This window comes from Meleagris gallopavo, chromosome 1, assembly GCF_905368555.1.
Source record: "Meleagris gallopavo chromosome 1, MGAL_WU_HG_1.1, whole genome shotgun sequence".
NCBI classification, from domain to species: domain Eukaryota; kingdom Metazoa; phylum Chordata; class Aves; order Galliformes; family Phasianidae; genus Meleagris; species Meleagris gallopavo.
This window is the reverse complement of record NC_139404.1, coordinates 157,246,241-157,273,901: the sequence shown is the minus strand read 5'-3', so window position 1 is coordinate 157,273,901 and position 27,661 is coordinate 157,246,241. Positions and strand designations below refer to the sequence as shown.

General features: G+C 36.7%; 1 protein-coding gene across 8 annotated transcripts in view; it reads right to left on the bottom strand.

Moving 5' to 3' along the window:
• PCDH9 (protocadherin 9) overlaps window positions 1–27,661 on the bottom strand; it is a 719,118-nt gene that overhangs the window by 378,497 nt on the left and 312,960 nt on the right. For 5 of the 8 annotated variants that reach the window (XM_085215762.1, XM_085215765.1, XM_085215767.1 and 2 more), the window contains exon 3: window positions 13,854–13,919. The exons of the other annotated variants lie outside the window; for them this stretch is intronic. In XM_085215762.1, coding sequence (XP_085071888.1) covers window positions 13,854–13,919 — 66 coding nt within the window. The remainder of the gene's footprint in view (window positions 1–13,853; window positions 13,920–27,661) is intronic. 8 annotated transcript variants of the gene reach the window in all.

Genomic DNA, 27,661 nt, shown 5'->3' with positions numbered 1-27,661 from the left:
ATCCTACTTATTGCTTTGCTTCTTCCACTCAGGATCTTGAACTCCACCATCTCATGATCACTACAACCCAAACTGCCCCCAACCTTTACTTCCTTAACAAGTCCATCCCTGTTGGTGAGAATAAGGTCCAGTAACACCCCTCCCCACGTCGGTTCCTCCACCACCTGCATCAGAAAGTTGTCTTCAACGCACTGCAAGAACCGTCTGGACCATGCGTGCCTGGCCATGTTGATCGTCCAGCAAATATCTGGATAATTGAAGTCCTCCATAAGCACCAGTGCCTGGGAACGTGACACTACATCCAGTTGCTTATGGAAGGCCTCATCAGCCTCCTCATCCTGATCAGGGGGCCTGTAGTACACACCCACAACAGTGTCACCCTTACCAGCCTGCCCCTTGATTCTCACCCATAAGCTCTCCACTGCTACATCACTCTCCCCCAAGTGAAGTTCAATACATTCTAGCTGCTCTCTCACATAAAGAGCAGCTCTACCACCCCGCCTAGCCAGCCGATCTTTCCTAAAAAGCACACAGCCCTCCATGACAACATTCCAGTCATGCGAGCTGTCCCACCACGTCTCTGTTATCGCTATGAGATCATGACCTTGCGACCACACGCAGAACTCCAGCTCTTCCTGTTTATTTCCCATGCTACGCGCATTAGTATATAGGCACTTAAAAGAAGCAGCATCCCCCCACCCCTCTCCAAGCCTTTGAACTCCACTGTCTCCACCAATATTGAGGTAGAACTTAAAGAATTGTAAGAATTACAGAATGATGATCTAATTTACTACTCCTGGCTTTTCATTCCTCTAAACTCAAAATTTACAGTGAATGATAGCATGTCAAAGAAGTCTGTGGTTGTTTAACAAATGCCTAGCAAAACAAAAGTGCGAATAAACAACTGTAAGCTTTCATTTTCTGAGTTTCCATTTCATACAGGAAATATCCTAAATGTGTTGGAAGGGCTTTCTTTTTTCTTTTTTCTTTTTTTTTTTTTTCCTCTTAATAGACTGAACTTGTGCCTTTAAATTCAAATCCAATTTTGCACTGACTTTAATCAGAGCAAGATCAAACACTTACTGATCTTTCAGACTTACTTCAAGCAGGATAGATTGAGCCAATTGGAACAAAATAAAATAAAAACATGACATAAGAGGTTCTCTGAAAGACCCTTCAGTATTAGTTGTACGTGTAATTAAAAAAAATAAACACTGTAAGAAGGCATTTGTTTGTAACAAAAAGCTACATTTCCTACCCAGAGAATGCAGTGTGGATTGTGCAGCACATATGCCAGGGGCCTTTGTGCAATCAGTGAAGTATCAGCAGGCACCATCAGTCCCACAGTCTCCTAATATCATGATTTCTAATTCTGGTTCTTTGCTTTCTGTCACTGTAATGCTACCAAAAGTCATTACATTACACATTGTCTAGAGGGCCTTGTATTAGGAACCACAGACATCTCAAGGATTGATTTACATTATAAAATGGAAATGGACATTGTAAGCTTCACAGTATCTGGGTTCTTTTATCGGATGGGTTGGTGACTTTACATAACACTTCCCTCAACTTAACTGATCTTTGCATATCAGCTTTCACATGACAAATAATATAGGTAAAATAACACCATACACACACACAAGGCTATATATAGATAAAATTACACTGAGAGCTGTATTTGTTTTTTTTAACATATAGACAACCACAGCACATATTTAATTCCATTATTAAGAGAGGAAAGGGAAAATTCTGTTAACTGCATTCAGTTTATTGCTAACATTCAGTTTAACTGCTGTATTTATTCATCAAGAACATCTTATTTCTAAATACAAAAAAGGCAAAGATTATTTTGTGGGAAACACAAAATGTCCCACAGTAATATTGTACACAGTGAGCTTGAAAAACAGATAGCTTACATGTACCATTTTGTGTTGTATAAATTTATCCATGGGCTTTTACTCTCTACCAATGATTTGACTTAAATCAGTGGCAATGAAAACTGTCAAAGCAATGGGCATAGCAGCTGAAACCTTGACAGAAATTGTGTAAAATATCTATTTTTGCTGCTTATACTTTTTCATCTGTTACTTTGAACTTTTTAAAATACAATATATGGTAACAAGCAATGTTTTGTTAAGCATACTAATTCTTTCCTCCCACTATCAAAGCTTGATGCAATAACGTTTTTGTAAAAGGTTAGAAAATAAGAAATATGTGAAACAGAAAAACTGAACTTGTATATCAGTTTGGCATGCAATCAAAGCTGTTGACTTCTAACCACTGAAGCTGCCTAGACTTTGTTTAACCTTTCATTGATTCCCCCAAATCAGATTTAATCTAAAGCATCAAATTAAAAACTGAGGGCCAGTTCTGTAAATTCAGAAGTGTACAAAATAATTGCTGCCCAATTGCAGCATTCATTTTTATAAAGCTTCTAATTCTGAACCTAACAAAATTTGGTAGGACTCCGGGAGGTTTTTGAGAGCCGAGGAAAGACTATGAAGCAAAATATAATGACTTATTCTATTCTACTTTAAGGAAGTATATAGGAAAGAGTAGTTATTAATTAATTTACTTTTTCTGGCAACAGAATGGTATAATGAAAAAAAGCACTGTGAAGATTATATGGAGAAGAAAAACATGCAAACAAATAAACAAAAACAATCAAACAAAAAAAAACCTCTTGTATTAAATCTCTGTGATTTGGAGTACACAGTTAAACCTAAGGATATGCAGTAACAGCCATTTCACTTCATGCTATCTCCTGATCACTACTTTCATGTACCTGCATGTGTATACTCAATCTTCTATGAATGCTATAAGAAGGTCCAAGCTTTGAGAATTTAAAATAGACCATATTAAATACTGATAATTAATTTCAAAGGATTAGCACTATTGACATTTTTTAGAATAAAATGCTTTCCATGCTTATAAAATTCAGAGACTATTTGTCCACTCAATGTATATAGACAGGAAAAAAAAAAAGACTTAAATTTATAGTGTTGTGAGCCATACTTTTACATTTTTATCTTCCTCCACCTTTGCATTTAACACCACAAAATAAAACTTTCAAGTTATGGAACATAATGTTCTTTTTAATTTTTTCCTTCCCAACAAAAAATGCATCTGAAAACATTTCCTTCACTATAGAAAGACAGTTTATTTTAGTAGGCATTGGACAATGAAAAAAAACTTGAAAAGAACAGTTCTTGTGTGTAGTTATGTTTCTCTCCCACCTACAATAATTACTAATTTAGGAAAATAAATTAACCCAGAATAATGGTATACAAACAGAAATGTCCCAAAGAATTCTTATAAAATGAGTATGTTACAAAAAATTGAACGACACATAACTTGTCACATCCTCCTACCAAAAGAGACTGCTATCTTAATAACATTAAGTAATAGAGATATATGTTCCTCAAAATATTTAGATATATGCAAACCATTTTTCCCTCAAAGGAAATCAAGTTTTAAAACAAAATAAATCTATGGATTGTAAAATTCATTTTTTGATAGCATAATTCAGTATTCCAGTTCAAATGTGCTAACAGCACTGCATATTGATTTTTCAATTATCAATTTTATGTATAACTATAGTTCTAGAAGAAAAGAACATGGCAGTTGTTGCATCTCTTTAACCCCTGTGTTTTGAGTCCTTCTACAGGACCAGGCTTTTCAAAACATTTCAACACCATCTCTATAAGAAGAATAAACCAACACTGTCAAATTGGCCAGGCATATGCATGACTGCTTTCTGCTTCTTGCTTCAATTATAGTTAAAAATAAACAAATAATAATAATAAAAAACAAAAACAAAACAAACAAAAAAAAAACAACTTGTATCATCTGAAAAATCAGACAGAAAGATAACACTACCAGCAAAGCATAAAGAAGATAAAGAATTGAAGGCAGTACTCACAAACAAAAAGAGAATTATTCAGTACTTGAAGTTTTTACATTCCTCTCTTTCTCTTTTATTGCACAAGTGCATAACAGCACACACAAAGCATCTGTTCTCTTCATAACCTGCAAGCAGCATTTATGCATGGACAAATAAATGCAGAAATATTTTGTATATACATATTAGATGTATGTATGAAAACATTTATTTCATGGGATGTTTAATCAAGTGAGACTAGACTTGCTAATCTAGTGAACGGAGGGAGACAGTGACCAAAAATCAGAGAATTAGAGGAGGGATAGGAGAAAGCAAGGAAGTGCTGAGAGTACAGCTTGACAGACATGGAATATCCCCTGTGAATACACAGCCAGAGTATTTGCCTCAAGTGCCTGTATTCAAACACATGTAGAGGGGAAAACAAATTGCTGGGGACTAGTACAGATTCCACTGGAAATCTGGAAAGTGGTTGTGCTCTGTACTGTTGACGAGTAAAGATCAGGATAGGTGCAGCTGCAAGTGTCTGATACAGACTGATTGATCAGAAAGAGGAAAAAGACTTCTTCAGAAAACTGGAAACTTCAGAAATTTAACCGTCAGGGGTAATCAGTGGGTGGTAATCAGGGGCAAATGAAATATCTGTCGATTTTCTGAAAAGACAAAATTATCAAGAGACTTTGGGCAATTATCAAGATTTACTTTCATACAAGTGAATGACAAATGAACTAGAGAAGGGACTCAGTAGGACCAATTACTCAAAATAATAAAATAAAAATAAAATAGTAAATAATAAAATTTGAAAAGCACTTGTAATCCACTTCATGGATTTGTTTTGTAAGGTCTGGTAGGAAACTGCCTTAGAGGACAAGAGAATCCAAAAGTACTGGCTGATCAACGGCAACTTCCTTGAAGCACAAGAAAAGCCCCAATTTCAAGCAAACACCGCATAGGGTCATCATTGATAACAGTGAATTACTGACTGAGTTTATTTAAACTACAGAAGTCAATGTTTTCTTGAAGTTGACACTAACGAGGACTAGGACTGTAAATCATAAAAAGAAAGGTGTCTCATCAGCAAATGGAAGGCAAAGGAAAATTTGGTAGTGCTACTCAGAGTTATAGGGAATTTAATGACATATGATATGGGAAAAGCTAAGTTTCTACTGATAATGACAGTCTCAAGAATACCAGCTTCAGTGTGCCTGTTCCAGGATTTGGGAGACTGCAGTATTTGGGAGATCCACAGCAGAAGGTAGAAAACAGTTCAGTTAACAGGATATTATAAGGGAGACATGGTCTTCAAATTCTCTGCCCAAAACAGAGACATTTAGGTACAAGTATCATACAATTACCTTCTCAGGTTTATGCATATTGTTTTTTTTTTAAATTTTAAATAGTAGACATTGGTTTAGAAGCACTGCAGTCATTATCGTTTCAAATTAAAATAAATTATTACAGTCTGCATATTTTCTTCTTCAGATCTTGAGCACCTCCCCCACAGGGACAGGCTGAGACAGTTGGAGCTCTTCTATCTGGAGAAGAGAAGGCTCTGGGGGACCTTATAGCAGCCTTCCAATATCTGAAGCCTACAGAAATCTGGGGAGGAACTTTTTATAAGGGCATGTAGCAACAGAATGATGAGAAATCACTTTAAACTGCAAAAGCTAGGATTTAGACTAGATATTAGGAAGAAATTATTTTCTGTGATGGTGGTGAGGCACTAGACCAGGTTGTCCAGAAAGGCTGTGGATGCCCTTTCCCTGGAGGCATTCACGGCCAGGCTAGATGGGGATTTGAACAACCTGGTCTAGTGCCTCATGGTCCATTTTCAAGGAGAACGAGCAGGAGAATCTGGGCAAATGAAGGCCAGTCAGCTTAGTCTTGCTACTCAGCAAATTCCCCTGAATGCCACATCCAGGCATAAAGAGGAGATTGGACTGCAGTACATGTGGATACTACAAAAGTTAAACTTTGACATTAATAAAATTCAGCAATGGCATAGAGTCCTGTCTTGGGAAGGGAAAAACTTCATGAAATAATGCATGCCGGGGGCCAACTGGGTAGAAACAAGTAAAAGACATGTTGGTTCCTCTGGACAAGAAGCTCAGCATGAGTCAGCAGCGTGTCCTTGAGTGATGAGAACCAATCATTTACCAGTCTTCATCAGTAAAAATGTAGCCAAGAAGCTCAAGAAGGTAACTCTTCCATTGTGGTCAGCTTTGAGAGACTGCATGTGGAGTAATGCATCCAGTTTGGGGTTCTTCAGTGCAAGAGGAATGCTTGGGAGTGAGTTGAAAAAAGTGTCACAAAGCTGGTTGGAAACTGAAGCATATAAAGAGGGGCTACAAGAGTTTCATGTGCTTTATCCTGAGAATATTGAGGGGAGATCTAATTGCACTTTCAGATGATTATAGGAGGACAGGAAGAGTATAAAACAATGCACTTCTTGCTGGTGCACAGTGATAGACTGAAAAGCAAAAAAGTTGATACAAGGAAGTTGGTATGAAGGAAGAGTTTTTCACAAAAGTGATCAAACTAGGGAACAGGGAACGTAGCAAGACTGTGGCAAGCCTTGGAGATATCCTTAGAGATATTCAAAACTTAACCTTAGCAAGGCCTTGAACAACCTCATCTAAATTAGCTCTCTGATTAGAGCACTGCAGCAAATGACCTCTGAAGGTCCTTTCAACATGCCTAGACTTAATACATTTAGAATTTTCATTCTTAAATTTTAAGTGGATAATATTTTTTTTTCTGTATAATTTATCAAAGTTAATCTTAAACATTACACATTTTTATATAAGTTCAATTTCTGACTGCCTAAAGTACTCCGATAATACTATTAAAAATATTATCAGATAAATAAACTGAATGAGATAGCATCAAATAAGGTGATACTGTAATAACAATAAAAAGATTGTACTACTTTGCACAATATGAGATTGATCTTTTACACATACACACAAATAAGTCAGGAGATGTTAGGAAAAAATAAAAAATAAAAATAATAAAATAATGATAAAAAAACCTCTGCCCCTTCTGTCACTTGTATTAGTTCCATTAAAGTCAGTCAGACATGTACAGTTAATTGGTTCAGATTGTTTTTTCAGGATAAGGGGTGATAGAGTTAGAAGCTAATCTGTTGGCAGAATACAACTGACAGCCCCACACTCACCTGTAATGAAATTGCCGAGTCACTTTTCAGAAAGAGAAAAAAATATCAAGAAACTTGATTCGAAGCCATATTTTGCTTTCTCCCTGCAGAGTGGAAATCCTCAAGGATATTTTCAGAACACAGATTGGAAAATCACAACAAAATTTGGTAGAAGGATGTTTCTTCTAATTGTAGTTAGGACATTTAAATTAAGACTATTTGATTACTGAGCTCTTCCTCCCCTCCATGATGGATACATATTTGATTAGAGTAATCTCCACTGTGATTGTGAACAGTGTAAAGTAATCCCACCTCTATTTTTCCTCAGATCCCTGAGAAACAAGGAATAATCTGAAGAGTTAGTGAATTACTAGCTTTCCTCCAAATCTCTTCATAAGTATTCACCAGAAAGCTAATATTTGTATAGATTCACCTAAAGGAACTTTGCTACCCCAGGAGAAATTTTGCTGAACTTTACACAGGGTATAACCATTCTTAGAGTAAGGAACAGTGCAGAATAAGTGTGATATTTGACTTCAAACTAGGTCTTCACTCTTAGTTACAGATGCAATTGCTCAAAACCTTAAGTCTGCCTGATTCAGATGTACTGATGACCTCTTGCTGTTAGTAGCACTGGAAGGAACATATGAGGCTCCTTTCAAAATCAGATATGAAAAAATCCACATAGGAGACTACTACATTATTTCTGTTAGGAAAACATGCCTCAAAAATATCTCAAGAAATTCAGCAGCCAAGTTATTAACCTATAACTTCCCTTTAGTCCTGTATTTAATTACTGTATATTTTGTCATGAAAAGAAGCTAGAGGTAGAAGAGAGTTATTTAAACTACATAGTCTTTTTAATGTAGGAACTAGAGTAGATGTGTAACAGATAAAAACCCACATATTTTAAAATATTTAAATATTACTTACAATTAATAATTCATGACTAATGATGTCTTCTATATTTATGGAGAGACAGATATAAGCAAAAAGAACATCTTATTTTATATATTTAGGGAGAAATTCTTTACTTAAAAGGAAATTCTTTACTCAGAAGTGATGAGCGAGTGGAACAGATTGTCCGCAGATGCTGTGGATGCCTCATCTCTGGAGGCATTCAAGGCAAGGTTGGATGGGGCTTTAAGGAACAGGCTGGCAACACTGTCCAGGGCACTGGGGCTGGAACCAGATGATCTTTAAGGTCCCTTCAACCCAAAACGTGCTATGACTCTACGATTCTCTGATTCAAAGCATTACATAGTTTAATAAAAAGTAAAACTGTCATATATTTAAATACTGACAGCAGCGTCCTGCTTCCAAAGCAGATTTGTAGGGAATGCCTTCACCCGGAGACAAAAAGATACACTCTTTATAAAAGATTATGATTTTCACTAGATGCTAAAACAAGGATGAGAGATAAAATCTAAATTTACATTCTCATGGGAGGCATTAGACTTGTTATAACACTGTTCAGACTTTGGAATAGGACTCGTTAACATCACAAGAGAAAAGCACAGACAAGGAGGATAATATAGAATCATAGGATAATTGAATCATTCAAAAAAATGGAAAAAGCCTTCAAGATCATCAAGCCAAACCATCAACCTAGTATATAGAGTCCCATCTCTAAACCATGTCACAGTGCCACAATGTTAATATGAATATGTATGAGCAGTCTGGATGTACAGTTGTTTAAGACAACAGACAGACATGGCCTAACCATGTTAATTACTATACCATATTTATCATTTTTTCTACACATATCACACTCCTAACTTTCTAAAACATACAGGATCCCGTTGATCAAAGTATTAGAATATCATATAACAAAAGAAGAACAGATCTATCTTTACCCCAGTAGGGCGCTTTGTTTTCCATATGGCACTTCATCTGCTTCTGCAGTACATCTGTCTCGCAGAAGACATTAGATAGTTAGACTCACTAACAATTACAGGCTGCAACAAGTTTAATTTCAATTACAGAAAGAAAAGAAAACAGCTGGGATACCTATAGGGAGGCGCAGGCACCAAGAGGGTGAAAGAAAAATCAGAATGGTACATTGCACACTACTAATTAGGGAGAAATGAAGTCAAAATACAAATGTAAGCCTTTATAGAAATACCTGTCAGTTTTACTAAAACTACATTTGAGACAGAAAAATAGTCCTTAGTAGACGAGTATTTATTTTAATTTATTTAAATGATTCTGAATTAAAAAAGCAACTTACTTTTGAAAACAAGATCAAAATAAAACCCAATTACAAGTAAGATCAGTGTTAGTCCAACATCTCTGAATTACACCAAGTTAAGACTCTTCTTTTAGTCACTAATAGGCATTGAAAGTTATGGCCAGAACAAAATACAAACTGTGAAAGCTTCTTCCACGTTAATAACAATATCTACATATGAAGATTCCAAAAATAAAATATATAGAGCATTCAAAATTCTCAGAATCCTGACTCAATCAATTATTATCGTCTAGCCTGAACAGTTGAGAAAAATATACAACTTAAGAAACTTTTTATGTAGAATAGTTCCTACACAATCTAATGATTGGAAACCATGCAATTTACAAGGAACGTATTCAAATGAGATACCTGAGTACACACAGATTTTATTCTTTAACTTATCTCATTATTGACAGTTCAGTATCTCTTTGATCTCTCAAAGAACTTTAGGACAAGCTCAGTCATGAACATCATGCACTCCATCTGTCCATCTCAAGTCTACCCCTTCCTTTTGCTTTTGACTACTCCATGCATTTTTTGTTTTTTCCCTGTATGGATGCAAACTCTCAGATGCATATGGGGAGGGACTTTTCTTCCCCAAAGGAATGGATCATTACATTCGTAGAAGGGACCAGTTTAATTACAGCTCATGAGGTAGAGTCTACTCAAAAGCACTGATCACATAAATGCTACCATGACTACATCTGCCCCCCTACAAATAACTAAATTAACCCACTATGAGCTTAAAGACAAAGCAGCCATAGCTGTACTCCATGCTGAAATTGTTCCTGACTTCACACTGCTGTTACACATTTGGGGTGGGAGACTAGAGAGTGATAGAGCCCTCAGTGACAACTGCTAGTTGGCTTTACATATGGATTATACCAAGGAAACTGGCCTGAGGATACGTAAATAAAGAGACAAGACTGCATGGTTCACTAGCTTAGTTTGTCGCTTATGCCAACATGATTTAGAAAGCAACATACATTTAAGATAATAACCACTCATTGGTAAACACATCCATGGATATCCATCATCATAAAAAAGTCTGAGCATGAGCTGCTGCATGCAGGGCTCCAGCTGCCAATCATGACCCAGACATGCTGCATAGTTGGAATCAGTGTCCTGGTCCTGCATGTTGATCTGAACTAGAATGGAAGAATGTGTGGTCATGTATGTGTGCTGTAGAATAGATTTCATAGAAGTGAAATTTCTATCTATCTGGTAAAATTTGTCTCACATGCTAAGTAAATTTTAGATTACTCATCACTGAGTGCCGTGTTTTCGTTCTTATTTCCATCCCACTCCATACTAGTGGATCCACAAAATCATGGCATCTGAACTGCTGATAAACAGGTATACCATACTATTACCTAAAAACTTCTGCATCTAGTGTTTGGGCCCAGCTACCAAGTACCATTAAAAGCAAATACTAAAATCTAACTTCAAAAAAACAGAAAATCCATGGGGTGTGAAACTTGTTTTAGGAGGGTTTTTGTTGCTGTTCTTCGTTTCTTTTTTTTTTTTTTTTTTTTTTTTCATTCTGTTACAAACTAAGTTACTTGAGAATGTGCTTTGCCAATAAGCCTTCAGAAAGAGACTATGTATTTGCTGTTTGCATGAGCAAAGAAAGAACTCACAGGTAATTCAACCATTAAAATATAAATAATAATAAAAACATCTTTATTCATTCTCAATAGTACATTAAAAAAATGATTAGTTTTCATTCATTCTATGGACCATCAACACTATTTTGCTATTTCTCAGAGTATGATGACATATGAAAACTGAAAAAAAAAAAAAATAATAAAAATAAAAAAAAAATTAAGTGATTTCTATAAATCAAGTAGTTGAAAATATTTTTCAAAGCTGAATATTTACATTGGTGGGAATGAAACCAAACCTGGTGCCATAAAAAAATAAAAATACATAATAAATGCATGAAAATAATAATCCATAAAAATGCATGAAGATAAAATTAAAAAAAAAACATAAAAATTCCAGCCTAAATTTCATCAAACAGAGCAAAGAGAATCACATATATATATTAAACAAACAAACAACAACAACAAAAAACACCAAAGCAAAAACAAAACAATACAACAAGCATGGGAAATAGTTTACTCTTTTGTTTAACTCTATATACTAAATCTAACTGAAAAGATTTGTCTGATGAGGAGCATGAATTCAGAAGATGTAAAATCTTCCAGAAATTAGCTTAAAACTTTGGAAATTTCTTCCTACTTGAATGACTTTAGAAATTATTTTCAATAAATTAACAACCAATTTCCATTAAAATGATTTTCCTGACAGCTGTAACTCTTGAAAGACCAGCTTTTAAAAGGTAATGTATAGAACTATCTTTCCTCTCATAAAATGTGATAAATATTGATCTTGCTGTTTGATATAAGACTATACGTTGGGACTATATTTTGTAATTAATATCCACTGAAATCAAGTATTAGAAGTCACAGCTTCTAAAACAGTACAAACTTGTACCCATAAGGCATCAAAAAACAGAGCTAGAGGCTAAGATGCATGTTTAGTTCCATTCGATATTCCATTGACTGAATGTCTCCTATTGTATAATGTAGGCTCACAAGACATCAGAGGCAGAGGACTTGGTAGTAGGACAGTAGAGGTCGATTATTCCAATCATTACATTTTATTACTGTCCAACAGATAGCAGCAGAAGGGCAGACTGGCAAAATGGCATAAAAAAAAAAAAAAGAGCAGACTGACAAGGTGACATGGTAACACACATGAAGCAAAGATGTGTCATTGAATTGTTCCACGCAGAAAAAAATAGCAGCCACTGATAATCGTAATTGCTGAACTTTTATGGTAACCAAATAGTGAGGTGATGGGTGGTGACAGTGATTCAGATTTTTATGAGGGCAGCATGTAGGCTCTTGCTCATTTCTGGCAAAAGTGCACAGCCAATGGCAATGAATATGTTGACAATTATAGTTTTGCAGCTGATAATTCCTTCTGTTAAATAGTGTTATTGTGTTCTTTGCATCTGTAGTAGTTTCCATGGAAATAAATAGGAGGTATTACCTTCAGAGCAATTTATGTACTTCAGAATGGTCTAACTAGGTATCCATTTTCCATTATTTTAAATAGGAATTTAAGTATAGCTACTTATGCATAGGTACCTACATTTCTAGTAGTTCAAGCCTAATCCCACTTATTAGTGTGCTCATTTTAAATTACTTTGTCTTGCATATGATTACTTTTTTTTTTCCTTCAATACTTCCTTCAACTTTCACTGAACTAATATATAAAAACAGCATTCCTTATAATCAGAGAGAAGAAATATGTTCAATATCCAGATGTCTGTATTATATAGTACACTTACTGAAATTCAAAAAAGCTCATTCAGAATATTTTACAGTAGGAAATGAAAGCAATTCTCCTATCTGTGAAATGTCTATACCGAGGGGGAGGAGGGGGGAAAAAGTCTATTAAGGCTAAAAAGCCAAGTATTCTGTAGCAAGGAGATATAATTTTAAGTTGAATGTCTGTCACTAGAAACTTGTCATTTTCTAGGAAATTTTCTTTCTCAGATGTAGTTTAAAGCAGCTACCATAGAATGGTTAGTTTTGGTGAAAGAGGACTAAATGATGGAGGAAGAAACTTACTGTAAGCTTTCAGTTTGAACAAATGTAAATAAATTTAAATGTAATTAATTAAAAGTATCATAAGATGCAACCAAATTCAGATTGCAGTTATTATTTTTAAATTTCAAAAGACATCATAGTTCTGAACTTCCTCATAGCATTTTGTAATATAGACAGTCTCTCTTCAAAAAGCTCAGACAATGAAGAGATCCTGAAAGCTCTATTCAGATTCTACTGTACTTTATTTCTCAAATGAAACAAATAAAATAAGGAGACACACACACGCATACACATTATTGTTGTTATTATTATTATTATTTAAGAAGGATCATGGAAGCTGATGGATTAGACTGGTGTTCTGCACAGAGAAAAAACTGTGAATCTAAATAGACCATAGCTCCTCTTATTCCAGAGCTTTAGAAATCAGAACACTGAACCCTGGTTCTTCTCTGATTACTGACCCTGAAAGTGAACAACAGCCAGCATCTGCTGGACTCATTTTCAGAGAAGCCCACATGGTGCTTCAAAGGAGACTGTTATTTTCCTTGGCTTACTACTAGGTTGGAGTCCAGAGCGTTATACAAAACTAACAACGAAAATTGCTGGAGAATGGTACTATTTGGTAGGCCCACCTGTGAACTGTGATTTGTTCTGATGGCAAGAGTTTGTCTTCATAAAAATAAGAAAAAAATATCGTATTACAACCTTCAGGTGAGCAATTCCCCATTTCCCTTAGATGGTAGCTCTTGTTCACTCTAAGCTTTACTTCAACCTCAAACCAGTGTGAAAGTATTGAAAAAAAGAGGATATGTGCTTGAATAAAGTTGCAGCAGTGTGCTTTAAATCCTGCAGGAGTTTTGCCCATTGAATTCAGTGACAGCAGAGCCCAAAGTACCTAACTGAAAGTTAAATGCTTATTTTATTTCAGTGGATCTGGTATCTTACCACCCATGGTTTGTCAGGTACCCAAATCTCCCACAAGTACTTCGGCATATCTCCAAATTTCAGTGCCTAAAAAGCAATAATATTTAAATAAAAAGGTGTGTCATTCTTACTACAGATCTTCAGATAGCCCACCTCCCCAACAGCCCAATATCGGTCATACATAAAGCAAAATGTGAGCAAGTTTCTCTTGAAGGAAGATAAATATCTTTTTATTCAAAAAATTCAAAAAATTCAGATGCCATAGCTTGGTGTTACCAAACATATGCATTGTATCATTAAAGTGCTATGTTAAACATCAGTTTGGTTTCTGAAGGCTGACTGTGTAATATGTTGTTGCACCAGCCAACAGATTTTCAGATGCCAGAGTAGGATATATATATTTTTTTGTTCTGTGTAGTGAACTACCAACTGAAATAGCTGTCTCATAATAAGAAGATTTCTTTTTTAATTTAATGCTCTATTAAGCTTTTTATTAAGATATTGCTCATCAACGCTGAGACTCTAAAAAGCAAAAACAGCAGATCTTTAAAACTACAATTAAATGCGTTCAATGTGGGAGCATTAATGGATGTTCATTCGCTGTTACTAACTGCTGAATATAAATAGCACTATGTACTTCAGGTTCCCTCAGAGTTCTCAGACACCCTAAAATATCATGTCTTCCAGGACTTGAATCAGAGTGTCTATATACGTGTGTGACTATAAGATAATTGTGGAAGGAAAGTTCAGTAGGTTACCAAGTTTGAAGAACCTTCAAAACTGCATATTCCAATAGGAATTGAATTGCTTATCTACCTTAACAAACAAACAGAACCACAGTAATTCTGAACAATTTAAGCCAGAAAAGCACATGTATTTGAAATGAATTGAATACTGAAAAAGTACCAAGGCAGTACCAGCCCTTTTTACTGTTCTGTCTTATTGGAGAAAAGAATGCTTCCCAGAGAGAGAATGTTAAATTAAGAGTAATGTATCTGGAAAGTTGGACAATTTCAAATCTATTCTTTGTAGAGCAAAAAGCCCAAATTGCAAACAAGTCTTCAGTGCACCCTATTCAGAAAGGATATTATTATTCTGTACAGAATTGTTTATCCACTCCTTTGCCATCATATAGTGAACAAAATCCTCAGAAAACTTTACATCAAATAGTGCTTTTAGTTGCAGCAGAAAATACATGTCTCTTCCAAAGTACTCCCAACAGATACCTCAGATATTTCACACAAGTTCTGTGTTCTTGGAGAATTATATCACAGTTCTAAAAGCTTTTTCAGTAACTCCCCTTGAAAGTAGAAAGTCATCTTAAGTATTTATATCTACCAAAAATACGCTCCTCTGATATCTGAAGTTATATTTCCAATCGACTTCAGAAGATCCCTTCTTTGCCATCTAAAATTTTACTTAAAATAAAATGTTATGCGAGCAGAAATTTTATTTTGTCTTACACACTGAATCTAAAGGCACTTATACAATCCATGGAGATCAGTGAATATAGCTTAAGAAAAAGGTAAAAGCCACAGAGAATGTTTCATTTTAAAATCTTCCTATGCCTCCTCTGGTACTTTACATGTGATTGTTTTCCTCATTTACATGAGTACAAATGAAGTGCAATTCACCCAAAGGCAACAGAAATAAATTGGTAAAAAAGCAGAGAGAGGGTCCCTGTGGAACAAGCTTTCTTCTTGGAGTGTTTATTGCACAGTTCCATCCACTTTGATAGAGTGATGAATTTCTGAAGGCAGACTGTGTGCCATAATATCAAATATTTTATTACTTGTTAGAATGTCACCTCTACATAAATTAGTCACCTTTACAGAAATAGTAAGCATTGTTTTTACCAAAAATAATTGGAAAGGAATCACAAGAATAATTTCGATAACAACAAATAATGAATATTTTCCCCATTCCCTTAGGTAGTTAGTTGAAAGCTTATCTAGGCCATCAAAATGAAACAAGAATGAACAGAAATCAAATACTATTCATAGAAAAACTGCCAACTGAAATGACAAATATGTGGTGTCATTAAATATGAGGCCTTTTTTCTACATGACTGCTTTCCAAAAAAGACTGCTGAAACATAAGAGTAACAGATCCTCCTGGAAACTATACTGAGGCATGCGGAAGAGAAGGAAGTAAGATGAGACAATCTGCACGGCTTCACCAATGGCAAGTCCTCCCTGACCAAGCAGCACATTTTTCTATGACTGCATAGATGGACAAGAGAAGAGAATAGATGTCATCTATTTGGACTTCATTAAGGCTTTTGACATGGTCCATCACAATATCCTTCTCTCCAAATTGGAAAGATATAGATATGGATTTGATGGGTAGACTGCTCAATATATGAGAAACTGATTGTGAGATTGCACACAGAGTGTTGGTTAATGGCTCAGTATTCAGATGAGATCAGTGACAAGTGGTGTCCCTCAGGAGTCAGTACTGGGCCTGATGCTCTTTAATATCTTCAATTGAATCCTCACCAATCTGTGTGGTGCGATTGACATACAGACAAGGGATGGAATGATATCCAGAGAGACTTAAATAAACTCAAGCAGTGGGCCCAGGAGTACCTCATGAGGTTTAACAAAGCCAAGTGTGAGATCTTGCATCTGGGTCATGGCAACCCCCACTATAAGTACAAGTTAGGGAATGAAAGGATTGAGCACAGTCCTGCTGAAGAGGACCTGGGAATACTGGTGGATTGCAAGCTGAGCGTGAGTCAGCAGTGTGCCCTCACAGCCCAGAAAGTAAACTGTTTCCCCACATGGTCCATTGGATGATACACCTTCCCTATGAGGACAGGCTGAGAAAGTTGGGGCTGTTCAGGGAGACTTGATAGTAGCTTTTCAGTATCAAAAGAAGGGCTATAAAAAAGAAGGGGTCAGACAGAAATGTTTATTGTAATAGGACAAGAGAGATTGGTTTCAAACTGAAAGAGGGGAGATTTAGATTGAATGGAAGAAATGTTTTTGTTTTTGTTTTTTTATCATAAGAGTAGTGTAGCACTGGAACAGTTTCCCTAGAGAGGTGATGGATGCCCTCCATTCCTGAGACATTCAAAGTCAGGCTGGATGAGGTTCTGATCAACCCTAGCTATCTGTAGATTCTCTGTTCATTGCAGGGTAGTTGGATCCTTCCAACTCAAAAGACTATATGATTCTAAGTAAAACATATTTTATCTTGGGTTTCATAATAATTAAGATCATTACATATTGCATGGCCAGCAAATAGACCAGGGTAAGTAATATTTTCCCTGATTCTCCACCTTTCTACAGCTTCTCTTTCCTACAATAGACAGTAGAAAGAGGTAAAGAAAGTGGCTCCTTCTCTCTAGTTTTACAAGTGACAACTGCAACTAGAATTAAATTTGGACCATGCTCTTCACTGAAATAAATTACAGCTGGGAGATGAAAGAAAGAAGGTTTTGATGCAAGAAAAACAAACAAACAACCAGTTTCAGTAGGAGATGAATCCCTTTTTCATGAAGTCAGTGTAGAAAATTCTCCCATTACTGAATGTGAGTGAACTCATGATTCATTAAATGGCTTATGACTGCCTTAAACTTTTAGACCTGGATTTGAGATGTCTTAAGTATGTATATCTTCTTTCTCAAGAAGTGTTCAAAATTCAAAATGACTTATCATCAAATATACAAGACTTGTTTCTGCAAAAGCTTTCTTTTAATCTCCCCAACTCTTCCTCTATTTCATGTGATGACATCATCAAAGCTTTCAATCAAAATAAACAGACTTTTTATTTCTTCTGTCATTGACAACTTAGAAACAAAAAGTTGAATATTTTGAGGGAAACATTTTGTGAGGAGAAGGGATATAACAAAGTCATCATCATAGATGAGATTGCAATCGAACAGAAAGAAAGTTAACACACACACAAAACAAACAATAAGAAAACAAATTATAAAAAAAAAAACAACAAAACTTGCCAGTTGTTTTTTCCCAGTAAGAGGAACAGACATAAAAAAAGACCTGCTAAAAGTAATGAAAACAACCTACTGTGTCATCATTTTATGTGAGAAAGGGAGAGAGATTAGTGTAAGACTCCTACAATAATATGGATTTTTCAGCTGACAAAAGCAATACTGCATAAAATCTTTTCTGTGCTTTATTTCTAATTACTTTCTATCCTTTAATGAACAAGAAAGTATGTGATCTTGAAAGTCCTTGTGCAGTCAAAACTCCCACTAAAATTAATGGGACATTTTTTCCAGCCTAAAAGCTCTGAGATCAGGCCTCAAACTTAGCTCTTTCTAAGCTTTTTCCATTAATCAAACATTTTAAGATTCCATTGTTCTTTTTTTTTTCTTTTTTTTTTTTCTTTTTTTTCTTCCTTTTCTGTTAAGATCATGTATTTAGAAATAGAGATACCAGAAATCATACTTTTGTCCAAGGAATAAAAGCTGCTGTACTTTATTATCATAAACATTTTAACTCCATTTTACAATTGAAGTCCTGATTCTGATTCTGAAGAACCTCAATTACCTGAACACCAAATTCTCAGTTATTCACCTTTCCAAATAGTTTATAAAAATACTAGTGCTCATCACATGTGGAGGTTAAGCTATCTGAATTACGCAAGTGAATGTGTGTATATAAGCTTTCTTGTCAGTCAAGCCTTCCTGAAATTAATGACAAAACCAAGAGATTTTCAATATCCTTATGCAGGAAATAAGGAGTTAACATACTGAAGTCCAAAGCATATTTTCCCATGTAGCCTTACACAACTCAGAATGTATGCCTAACTTTGCAGTGCCTAAAAGAAAAAAATAAAAAACTGTCCTTACATGGATGCCTTAATAAATCACATTGATTTTCAGACTGTTGGTCACTCACTTCAGGAAATCAATAATTCTTATACAGTTGTTGTTTCAAAAGAAGATGCCATATTTTTGGCTGTAAGTTATTAGTGTCATTACTTCATCACAATTCTTAATTTTATCATACAAAACTACTATAAGAAGCTTGTGCATAGAAATAAAAATAAAATGCAGCTTGTCAAATCAGGTAGTACTAAGAACAATGTAAAAAAGAAAGGAAAATCTATGAGACCAACCAGTTTATGGTTGAACATGAATAGGCCTTAGCAGGGACAATTTCCTTTCTTAATTCTTAATCTCAGATGGCACATTTCTTAATTCTTACTCTTAGATGGCACAGGGGCAAGTGAGAACTAACAAACAGGAGAGCTCCACATTTAATTGCTCATTTAGAGAGCCTATATACTAGCTATATTGCAGAGGCATACCATCTGGAAATGACATAATTCTGCATGGTTTCTTACACGGGATTTTACCTTTCTGGTAAGATATCTTTGAAAGTTCTTTACTATGGCTTTCATTTTTTAAGAACTCAAGAATAATGAGCTACTGACATTTTAATTGGGGTTTAGAAATAAAAGATTCAGTAGATAACAGAAAGGAGAAATTAGGATGATGGGCTGATTTGTACTTTGACACATACATATGCAGACACAAAATATCTATGTAATAAACATTCAGTTGAAGAAGTATCAGATAAGTTCTTGCCAACTCACTGCATTCTTGTCTTTGCCAGCTGGCATTGTTTAAATTGACTTCAGCATTTTGCCTACCTCTTGCCTTTATTTTTAAATGCTGTAATTTGAAAGACTGGGAAAATCACAGAAAAATATAAATAAATAATACTAATGGTGATGATTCCTTCTCCTGGGAGAAAAAAGAAAAAAACAATACTGCCTGTTTTCAGGAAAGAAAGAAAGAAAAAAGAAAAAAGAAAAAAAGAAAAAAAAAAAAAAAAGACCATATAGGCGTAGCTACTTTCTGAAGGATAAAGTAAAACCTTAAAAGTTAAATTGTAATTAGCGTTAGTAGCGTTAGAACTGAAAATTTCACAAGGCATACAATTATCTTCTTGGGTAAGCATTTAACTACGTTTTTTGAAACAGAAATGAAGATTTTTTTAGGCAAAGAAAATAAGCAGATTTTTCACTACTCATTTTTTAAATTCTATTCTAAAATCTACCTCTATTGGTGTTGGCAATGAACACAGAGTACAGAAATCTAGTGAGAGCAATGTCTTGGATATCACAAAAAAAAAAAATCTGTACCACCAGAAGAAACAGCAAAAAAAAGACTTCAAAATCATAGTTTGACTTTCAAAGCATGTCTATTTCTCATATAGCTTATGTGTTTGCAACATAATACTTGATAAATCATCAAAATTTTTCTGTAAGAGACATTTTTTAGTTACCATTGCTCCATGGGCCTATGTTTCCTGCTTCTGTCTCTGCCTTCTTTATTAAAGGAATCTCTGTTACTTGATTAGTAACTCATAAAATGAAATGTAAAAAGGAAATAACTGCAAAGACAATGCAAATCTAACAATAGGTTAAATTTATGCACTGTAAAGAGAATTAATTGTTCTCATCTGCTTATTGTTTATGTCATTTGACAGGTATATAATGCTATCATATGTAAGGTACTGAATGTATACAATTTCAATATAATATTTTCCTTATTTTTAAGATAGATATCTAGATGCAATCCACACATAAAGTCAGCATAACACAATAGTTAATCAAGAATAGAACGATAGAAGAGAATCATAGAATCGTTAATGTTGGAAAAGACCTCAAAGATCATCAAGTCCAACTGTCAACTCATTACCACCAAGCCCACTAAACCGTGTCCCTAAGTGCCACATCTGCATGTTTCTTGAACACTTACAGGGATGATGACCCTATCAGAGCCCATTCCAATATTTCACAGAATCACAGAATGGTCAAGGTTGGAAGGAACCTCAAGGATCATGAATCTACAACCCCTTTGCCACAGGCAGGGCCACCAACCTCCACATTCAATACTAGAACAGGCTGCCCAGGGCCCCATCCAATCTATCCTTGAACACTTCCAGGGATGGGGCATCCACAACCTCTCTGGGCAGCCTGTTCCAGCACCTCAACACTGTCTCTGTAAAGAATTTCCCCCTGACATCCAACCTAAACCTTTCCTCCCTCAACTTAAAATCATTTCCTGTTGTCCTGCAGTTATCAACCCTTTCAAAGAGTTGATTCCCCTCCTGTTTCTAGGCTGCCTTTAGGTAGTGAAAGGCTGCAATGAGATCACCCCACAGCCTTCTTTTCTCCAGGCTGAGTAAGCCCAGCTCCCTCAGCCTGTCCTCATAGGGGAGGTGCTCCAGTCCCCTGATCATCTTCGTGGCCCTCCTCTGGACCCTCTCCAATAGCTCCCTATCTTTCTTGTACTGGGAGCTCCAGACCTGGACACAGTACTCCAGATGGGGCCTCACAAGAGCGGCGTAGAGGGGGACAATCACCTCCCTGTCCCTGCTGGCCACCCCTCTTTTGATGGAGCCCAGGATACTTGTGGCCTTCCGAGCCACAAGTGCACACTGCTGGCTCATGTTAAGCTTTTAATCTATCAAGACTCCCAGGTCCTTCTCTGCAGGGCTGCTCTCAAGAATTGGTCTTTCCAGTCTGTATGGATGCCTGGGATTCCTCCAGCCCAAGTGCAAAACTCTGCACTTTGCTGTGTTGAACCTCATTGGGTTCACCCAGGCCCACCTTTCCAGCCTGTCGAGGTCCCTCTGAATGGCATCCCTTCCTTCCACTGTGTCAACCACACCACTCAGCTTGGTGTCGTCAGCAAACTTGCTGAGGGTGCACTCAATTCTGTCATCGATGTTGATAAGATGTTAAAGAGCACCGGTCCCAAGACAGACCCCTGGGGGACGTCACTTGTTACCGGCCTCCACCTGGACATAGAGCCATTGATCACCACTCTCCGTCTGCGGCCTTTCAACCAGTTTCTTATCCATCGAGTGGTCCACCCATTAAATATACATCCCTCCAATTTGGAGATAAGGATGTGGTGGGGGACCATGTCAAAGGCCTTGCTCAAGTTCAGGTAAATGACTTTCCCTTTCCCTTGTCTACCAATGCTGTCACTCCATCATAGAAGGCCGACAGATTGGTCAAGTATGACCTTCCCCTGGTGAAGCTGTGCTAGCTGTCTCGGATCACACACTCATTCCTCATGTGATCAAGCATGTCATCCAGGATAATCTGTTCCATGATCTTCCCTGGCAGAGAGGTGAGACTCACCGGCCTGTAGTTCCCAGGGTCCTCCTCTCCCTTTCTTATAAATGAGAGTGATGTTATCCTTCCTCCAGTCATCCGGGACCTCACCTCACAACCACAACTTTTCAAATATGATGGAGAGTGGCTCAGCAACCACCTCAGCCATGTCCTTCAGAACCCTAGGATGCATGCCATCCGGCCCCATAGACTTATACACATTCAGTCTCATGAGGCTGTCTCAGACCTGCTCTGTCCTCACAGTGGGGGGGGGGATTTACCACCCCGGTCCCCATCTAGAGGTTTAGGGATGCAAGGCTCAGGGACGTGAGAAGTACTGGAATCCTGGTCGGCAGTGAAGACCGAGGCAAAGAACTCATTCAGTACCTCAACCTTCTCTTTGTCCATTGAAGCAAGTTCTCCTTTTACATTTACCAAAGGAGTTACACTTGCTTTGAACTGTCTCTTCTGGCCAATGTACCTGTCAAAAGTCTTCCTATTGTTTTTCATGTCCCTTGCCAACTTCAGTTCCGCCTGCACCTTGGCTTTCCTGATCCCATGTCTGCAAGTCCGAACAGCATCCCTGTATTCTTCCCAGGTGACATGCCCTTGTTTCCACAGCACACACCCTTGTTTCCAGAACAACCACTGTTCTATTTGACCACTCTTACAGAGAATAAATTGTTCCTAATATCCAACCTGAACCTTCCCTGACACAGCTTGATGCCATTCCCTCCTGCCCTATCACTGTTACCTGGGAGAAGAGGCCAAACACCACCTTGCCACAACTTCCTTTCAAGGAGTTGCAGAGATCAGTTAGGTCTCCCCAGGCCTTCTCTTCTCCACACAAAACAGTCCCAGTTTCCTTCTTTGTAGGACTTGTGCTCCAGGCCCTTCACCAGTCTGTAGTTCAGTACAGCTCTTTATGGCTGAAATAGATCTGGGCTGACTGTTAATGATGACAGTTTATAACCAGGTTCATCCATAGAAGATTATATTCTCACCCTGCAAATAACAAGTTTCTTTGATTTTTTGCTTCTTCAGTATTCCCTAAAATTCTCCATGAAAACTTCCATCCTTATCTTAAGAGCAAAGACATGACCATATAAGACTAAGAATAATGTGCGGTTCTTGAGAAACAGATGAGTATTATTTAGACCTATGCAGATACTCCCACATGTAATAAATTGATTGTTTCAATTTAGCTCAAAGAAGATGTGATTTATCTACCAAAAACCACAGATGGACTACATATTGGTAACACTAAGGTCAAAGATTCAGGATTCAAACCACTACTTGACCAGCTGTGACTGGCTCTGTTCATTGCAGTGCATCTCTTTTATGGATCCACTGTGAAAACAGTGGATGCTAAAGTACTACATACCATGTTTCATGGTTGTGAGAGTCTTTTACAGTGAAGGTTATGGAAGGCTCAATTATACAAAATATTGCAGTATCCAGAGAGATCAAGAGAGAGAATGGTTCAGTACCAGCAACATTACACTAGCAAACTATATACATGGGAGAAAAGCATTCAAAAAAAGCATTCACTTCTGACACTGTCTCCAAATATTTCTAAATGCTAAGTGGCAGTATGCTTAAAAAGAAAGAAAGAAAGAAAAAAAAAAGTCTCTTTAAAAGCAATAACATCTCTCTCTTGCTTTCTCTTTCTCTCAGAGGCATCATACTATGTTGTGAAGGACAATCTTTTACACCTTACAAGAGAGTTCTAGTCTGGTGGGAAGACTGTTAGTCATGAAAACCCACATTTTACTGAAATCCCAAAGATAGTAGTGATTCAGCTTTGAAACTGGCACAGTGATTCAATGTACTAATTCCTTCTCCTAGTTTAATGCTTTGACTCCAAACCTGTAACCTCCAAACTCCTTCTGCAAGCTAGAATCCATAATTGAAAGGAACATATAGACTGAGACATTTTTGTAATGAATTACACAGGTGACAAAGCAATTCTCTGCTAAGAAGTGAACAAATTATGAACAGCCTTCTCCTTGAGGAGGAGGGATACAGTTATTTGCTACTACCATTCAATGGAAAGAAGTGCAAACTTCTGCTAATAGCCTGAAGAAAATGGTGTCAAATTTACTGTGATCTGTTTATTTATCTCCCCAAAAAGAACAGCAATGAAGTAATCTTAATGAAGACCACGAGGATATCAAAGAAACAAAGCAATGCTCACAAAGAAACTTCAGAAATTAGACTGATTACAATGATTAGGAAGTGATTGACTGAGCCTTCTGTTAGTAACTTCTCTCCGTCATGAAAAGAAAAAAAATATTTTGTCAAGATTTGCATAAAGAACCTACATTGTTAAAGACATTCCTATTCATTTATTCATAAATTTTGTTTCTAGTAAGCCTCATCTTATTTTCTGTTCTGTCTGAATGTCACAAATTTTATCCCAGTACTTACACTGATGTTAATATTAGAAGGGTGAAGAAGGAGCTGTGCTGAGGCTTACAATATTACACACCATCTCTACCATCTGTATTTGTGCTTGGGATTGGTCCAACCCAGGTATAAGACTTGGCCTTGTTCAACTTCATGAGGTTGACAAGGGCCCATCTCTTAAGTCTGTCCTGGTCCCTCTGCATGGAATCCCTACCCTCTGGAGTGTCAACTACACCACTCAGCTTGGTTTCATCTGCAAACTTGCTGAGGGTGCACCTGATCCCACTGTCCATTCTGCCTACAGTTATGTTAAATAGCATCGGTTCCAATACTGATCCCTGAGGAACACCACTCATCACCAGTCTCCACTTGGATATTGAGTGGTTGACTGCAACTCTTTTGAGTGTGGCCAACCAGCCAGTGGTCTATCCATCAAATCAACTTATCCTCAATTTGGCAACCAGGATGTCATGTGGGACAATGTTAAATGCTTTGAACAAGTCCAGGTAGATGGCATCAGTTGCTCTTCCTTTACCCACTGATGCTGTAACTCCATCATAAAAGGCCACCAAGTTTGTCAGGCATGACTTGCCCTTGGTGAAGCCATGTTGGTTACCACCAGTCACCTCATCTTTATTTTCCATGTGCCTTAGTAAAGCCTTCAGGAGGATCTTCTCCATGATTTTGCCATGGCAGAGGTGAGACAGACTAGCCTGTAGTTCCCTGGATCTTCTTTTTTTCCTTTCTTGAAAATGGGGATTATGTTTCGCCTTTTCCAGTCAGCAGGAACTTCACCAGTTTTCCATAGTCTTTCGAATATGGTGGATAGAGGCTTGGCAACTTTATCTGCTATTTCCCTCAGAACCCGTGGATGGATCTCATCAGATTCCATGCATGGACTTGTGCAATTTTAGGTTCTTCAGATGGTCTTGAAACTGATCTTCACTTACAGCAGGCCCTTTCTTCCTTCTCCCAGTTCTTACCTTTGCTTTCTGCAATTTGAGTGATACAGCTAGAGCACTTGCTGGTGAAGACTGAGGCAAAGAAGTCATCTAGTACCTCAGCTTTCTCTTTATCCCTCATGACCAGGTCCCAAGTTTCCTTCTGGAGAGGGAAACTCTTCAGAAGTGGCCTTCCTTTTATCACTTACATATCTATAGAATTTCTTCCTGTTCCCCTTTAGTCCCTGGCTAGATTTTATTCCATCTGGATTTTAGCTTTCCTAACCTGATTCCTGTCTGCTCAGACAACTTCTTTGTAGTCCTCCCAGGAAGCTCATTCCTGCTTCCACAAGGTCCAGCACAGGCCAAAGGTGTTGATCCTATTGTCACCCATCATCTCTCTCTCTCTCTTTATATATATATTTATTTAAAAGATACCTTTTTATGTTCTGAAATCTTCTTCTTCCTTCAAAAAAAAAAAAAAAAAAAACCTCCTTAAATAGTATTCTTGGTATTCTTGTCTTTGAAAATTTTCTAATTTATGAAAGAAAATTGGAAAGGAAATTGAAAGGAGAGATCAGTAAATACACACTGTCTTTGCAGTATTTTGGATAACAAACATGTTCTATTCATTTCAAAGAACAAGATAACAAATATTTTTCAACAAGATAATGTGAAAAGGTCTGAAAACTTGGCTTGTTATACCATCCCATACTAATCCTGACATTGCTAGCAGCTGATTTGTATCAGTATTACAATATAATGTAATTAGTAATGGTAATATTACCACAAATAGTATAAACAGCACTGCTCTACTGCCTTTCAATTAATTCTGTAAGCATGTTAATAACATATCATCAAGCATCAATACAAATCCTTGACAGTTTCTGGAAAAAAGATTGTGCATGTCTAAGCAATTTTCTCATATACAGGTTTTCTTTAGAAAACTTGTTGTCTCTATTCCATTAGCTCCAAAGGGAATGTATGCATAAAAGAACCTCAACTAAAGAAGTTTGACTGCTAGCCAAGAAAGCATAAGTTCAATAGTCTGTATTAACTGCTGGCTGGGATAGGTCGTAGGTACCACAGCACCAAATGGATTTCTTCTTTAAAAGATGTCAAGTAGTGAAGTGAATGCTTTTCATTTTCTTTCATTTTCAAAGGGGAACTCTTTGAATGGCATAAAACATCATTTTGACAGTATTTCAACAAAGACTTTTAGAATGAAAACAGAACAGATATCTTAGGTCTCTTCAAGAGTTCCCAAAGTTTACTAGCATTTGTATGATGTACTAAACTGGTCACCTGGTCATCTTCCTTAAATTATTATTATTATTATTATTATTATTATTATTATTATTATTATTATTATCATCATCATCATCATCATCATCATCATCATTTATTATTATTATTATTAATAATAATAATAATAAGGGTAGTAAGGGGAGAAGGAAATGGAAAATAATGGCAAAGGCAGACACATGGTCTATAATTGACTTTTCCATCTTACATAACCATGTTAATACAGTACTGTCTGTGAACTGTCCTCCAGTTGTGTCATTTTACTACAGACAGAGCCTAACTTGAAGGTTGGCACTTCAGCATCTATCATTTTGCTCTCATTTAGAGAGATGCATAAACTTACTTGCTGCATTATTTAAGTTTTGTTTTGAACACTGTTATGATTTGAAACATAGCATATTCACCTTGAAGACACAAGTTTAACTCATTTAAACAAGCAGTCAAATCCACAAAAAACACTATATTGAAAATCATTTTATACTTCTTGTGAGCTATTACAAAATTTGTCAGCACTATACTGGTATTCTGGATATTTTTTCTGCAGTGGAAGTGCTAATTTAATAATTTTACAAAAGAACAGAAGTCCAATTTAAGAATTAAATCATAGAATCATAAAATGGCCTTGAATGGGTTGAAAACAAAGATCATCTAGTTTCAACCCTCCTGCTGTGGGCAGGGTCATCAATCACTAGACCAGGCTGCCTAGAGCCACATTCAGCCTGGCCTTGAATGCCTCCAGGGATGGGGCATCCAGAACTTCCTTGGGCAACCTGTTCCAGCGTGACACCACCCTTTGAGTGAAAAAAAAAATTTCCTCCTAATATCTAACCTAAGCCACCCCTGTCAGTTTAAAACCATTCCCCCTTGTCCTATTACTATCCACTCTCATAAACAGCCATTCCTCCTCCTGTTTGTTGTATGCTCCCTTTAAGTACTGGAAGGCCACAATGAGATCTCCCCAGAGCCTTCTCTTCTCCAAGCTAAACAAGCCAGATTCCCTTCATAGGAGAGGTGCTCCAGCCTTATAAATAAGAAAACTTACAAGTCTGCTTAAAAAAAAAAATAATA